General features: G+C 46.0%; 1 protein-coding gene across 1 annotated transcript; it reads left to right on the forward strand.

Moving 5' to 3' along the window:
- Nucleotides 1–222: 222 nt before the first annotated feature.
- On the forward strand, nucleotides 223–1,189 carry SARC_14824 (hypothetical protein; the record flags this gene model as incomplete). Its single annotated transcript, XM_014291045.1, has 1 exon — nucleotides 223–1,189. One exon carries the CDS (start codon nucleotides 223–225, stop codon nucleotides 1,093–1,095), a length of 873 nt encoding a protein of 290 aa, XP_014146520.1. The 3' UTR covers nucleotides 1,096–1,189.
- Nucleotides 1,190–1,503: the final 314 nt, after the last annotated feature.

A 1,503-nucleotide genomic window follows, 5' to 3' on the forward strand; every position in this document is an offset into this window, starting at 1 on the left:
ACAAAAAACCCTATAACCCCAAACCACGTGTGTGGTATGCATGAGTCATTGTGGGTTGTAGTCGGGGATGGTTCACCGATCGCCCCTCACCGGTCAACCACCCATAATCGGTGCCTCATTTTGCCGACGCGGCTAGTATAAAACCGTAGTCTCGATCCATCTCAACTTCACACTCTTAACATCTCTACAGTAATAACAACCTGAAGACCCGCCACTCCAACCATGAATTCGCTACCCTCTGAAATCCTACAGGACAATGTCTATGGTATTCTAAACGCTGCCGATCGCCATCAATTGGCAATGGCCATACCGCGGTCGTCTAAACACTTGCATGGCGACGAAGGTGCACTTGATGAGTTTGTTCGTACCGGTGGTTCGTCGGACGTCCGGTTCTCGCGTCCATTCGCTCTCACACACATTGTGTACGAGCTACGCCATGTAATCAAGGACCGGGGACTTCTAGCCAAGTACTTGAGCTCACACCCGGCCCCGGTGATGATGGAAGAACATCATGGAAACTTGGAAGATACGACGCTCGCCTTCCCCCAGTACATTCAAGTTTCTGAACCCACCCGTCTCTCGAGATCTAAGACTTGTAACCCCGTCTACTTGGACAAGGTTCTTCAGAACAACTCGGTGCGACACGTTAACAGCTACGCATTTACTGAGGACCTCACCCGTTATATATCGGGTGTAGACAGCATTGAGTCCCTTACGTTTATATTCAAAGTAAGTAATATGCACTTGTTGTCCAAATTCACTCAGTTGAGGTTCCTCTCAGTGTGTCAGAATGGGCACGATTTGGAACAGCTGCCATCGTCCGTCTTATTCCTCCAAGTACCGGAACTACCGGATCGCGTTCCTCAAAACGCCACCAACCTCCGACTTGTCGAGACCCACGAACCGGTTGATACGAGCACCCAAGCCGTGTGGCGCCGAGTGTGCCCCGACATTAAGTTTGTGGTTAGACAGGTATTTGAAGTGGATGGGCACGAAACAGTGATTCTCGACAGTAACGTCGATTGGTACCAACACTCGGAGTTTAAGCGCACGGTAATGAAAGATCTCAAGTTCCCCCTCCACTTTAGATTTTGACCAAGAGAGAGCACAGGGGTTTGTTAGCGATTAGCACATTAGCGTCTGATCTACACCGAGAGTATATATTGTTGTAAATAAAAGTTATTTAAACCCTATGTTCTCGCGCCACACGAATATCTTTGCCATCGTCCTTCCCATAAATTGGACCATATTTTACAAGTTGTTTATTAAACTTATAAATTGTGGTCGAATATAAGTTGTTTATTAAACTTATTTCCTAACTACATTTTAGGGACTGTTTGTTAAACATGTTTCCGTAACTACTTTATTTCGGAAGGGTTTAGGGGTTTAACCCACGGTTTCATGATTGTTTATCTTGGCCAATACACTCAAACTCAAAATGTACACACACAGTCAATATATCCACAGTCAATAATCCCTTACCGCAAATGTGTGTCCTAAAGT

The sequence above is a fragment of the Sphaeroforma arctica genome, assembly GCF_001186125.1.
Source record: "Sphaeroforma arctica JP610 unplaced genomic scaffold supercont1.5150, whole genome shotgun sequence".
NCBI classification, from domain to species: Eukaryota; class Ichthyosporea; order Ichthyophonida; genus Sphaeroforma; species Sphaeroforma arctica.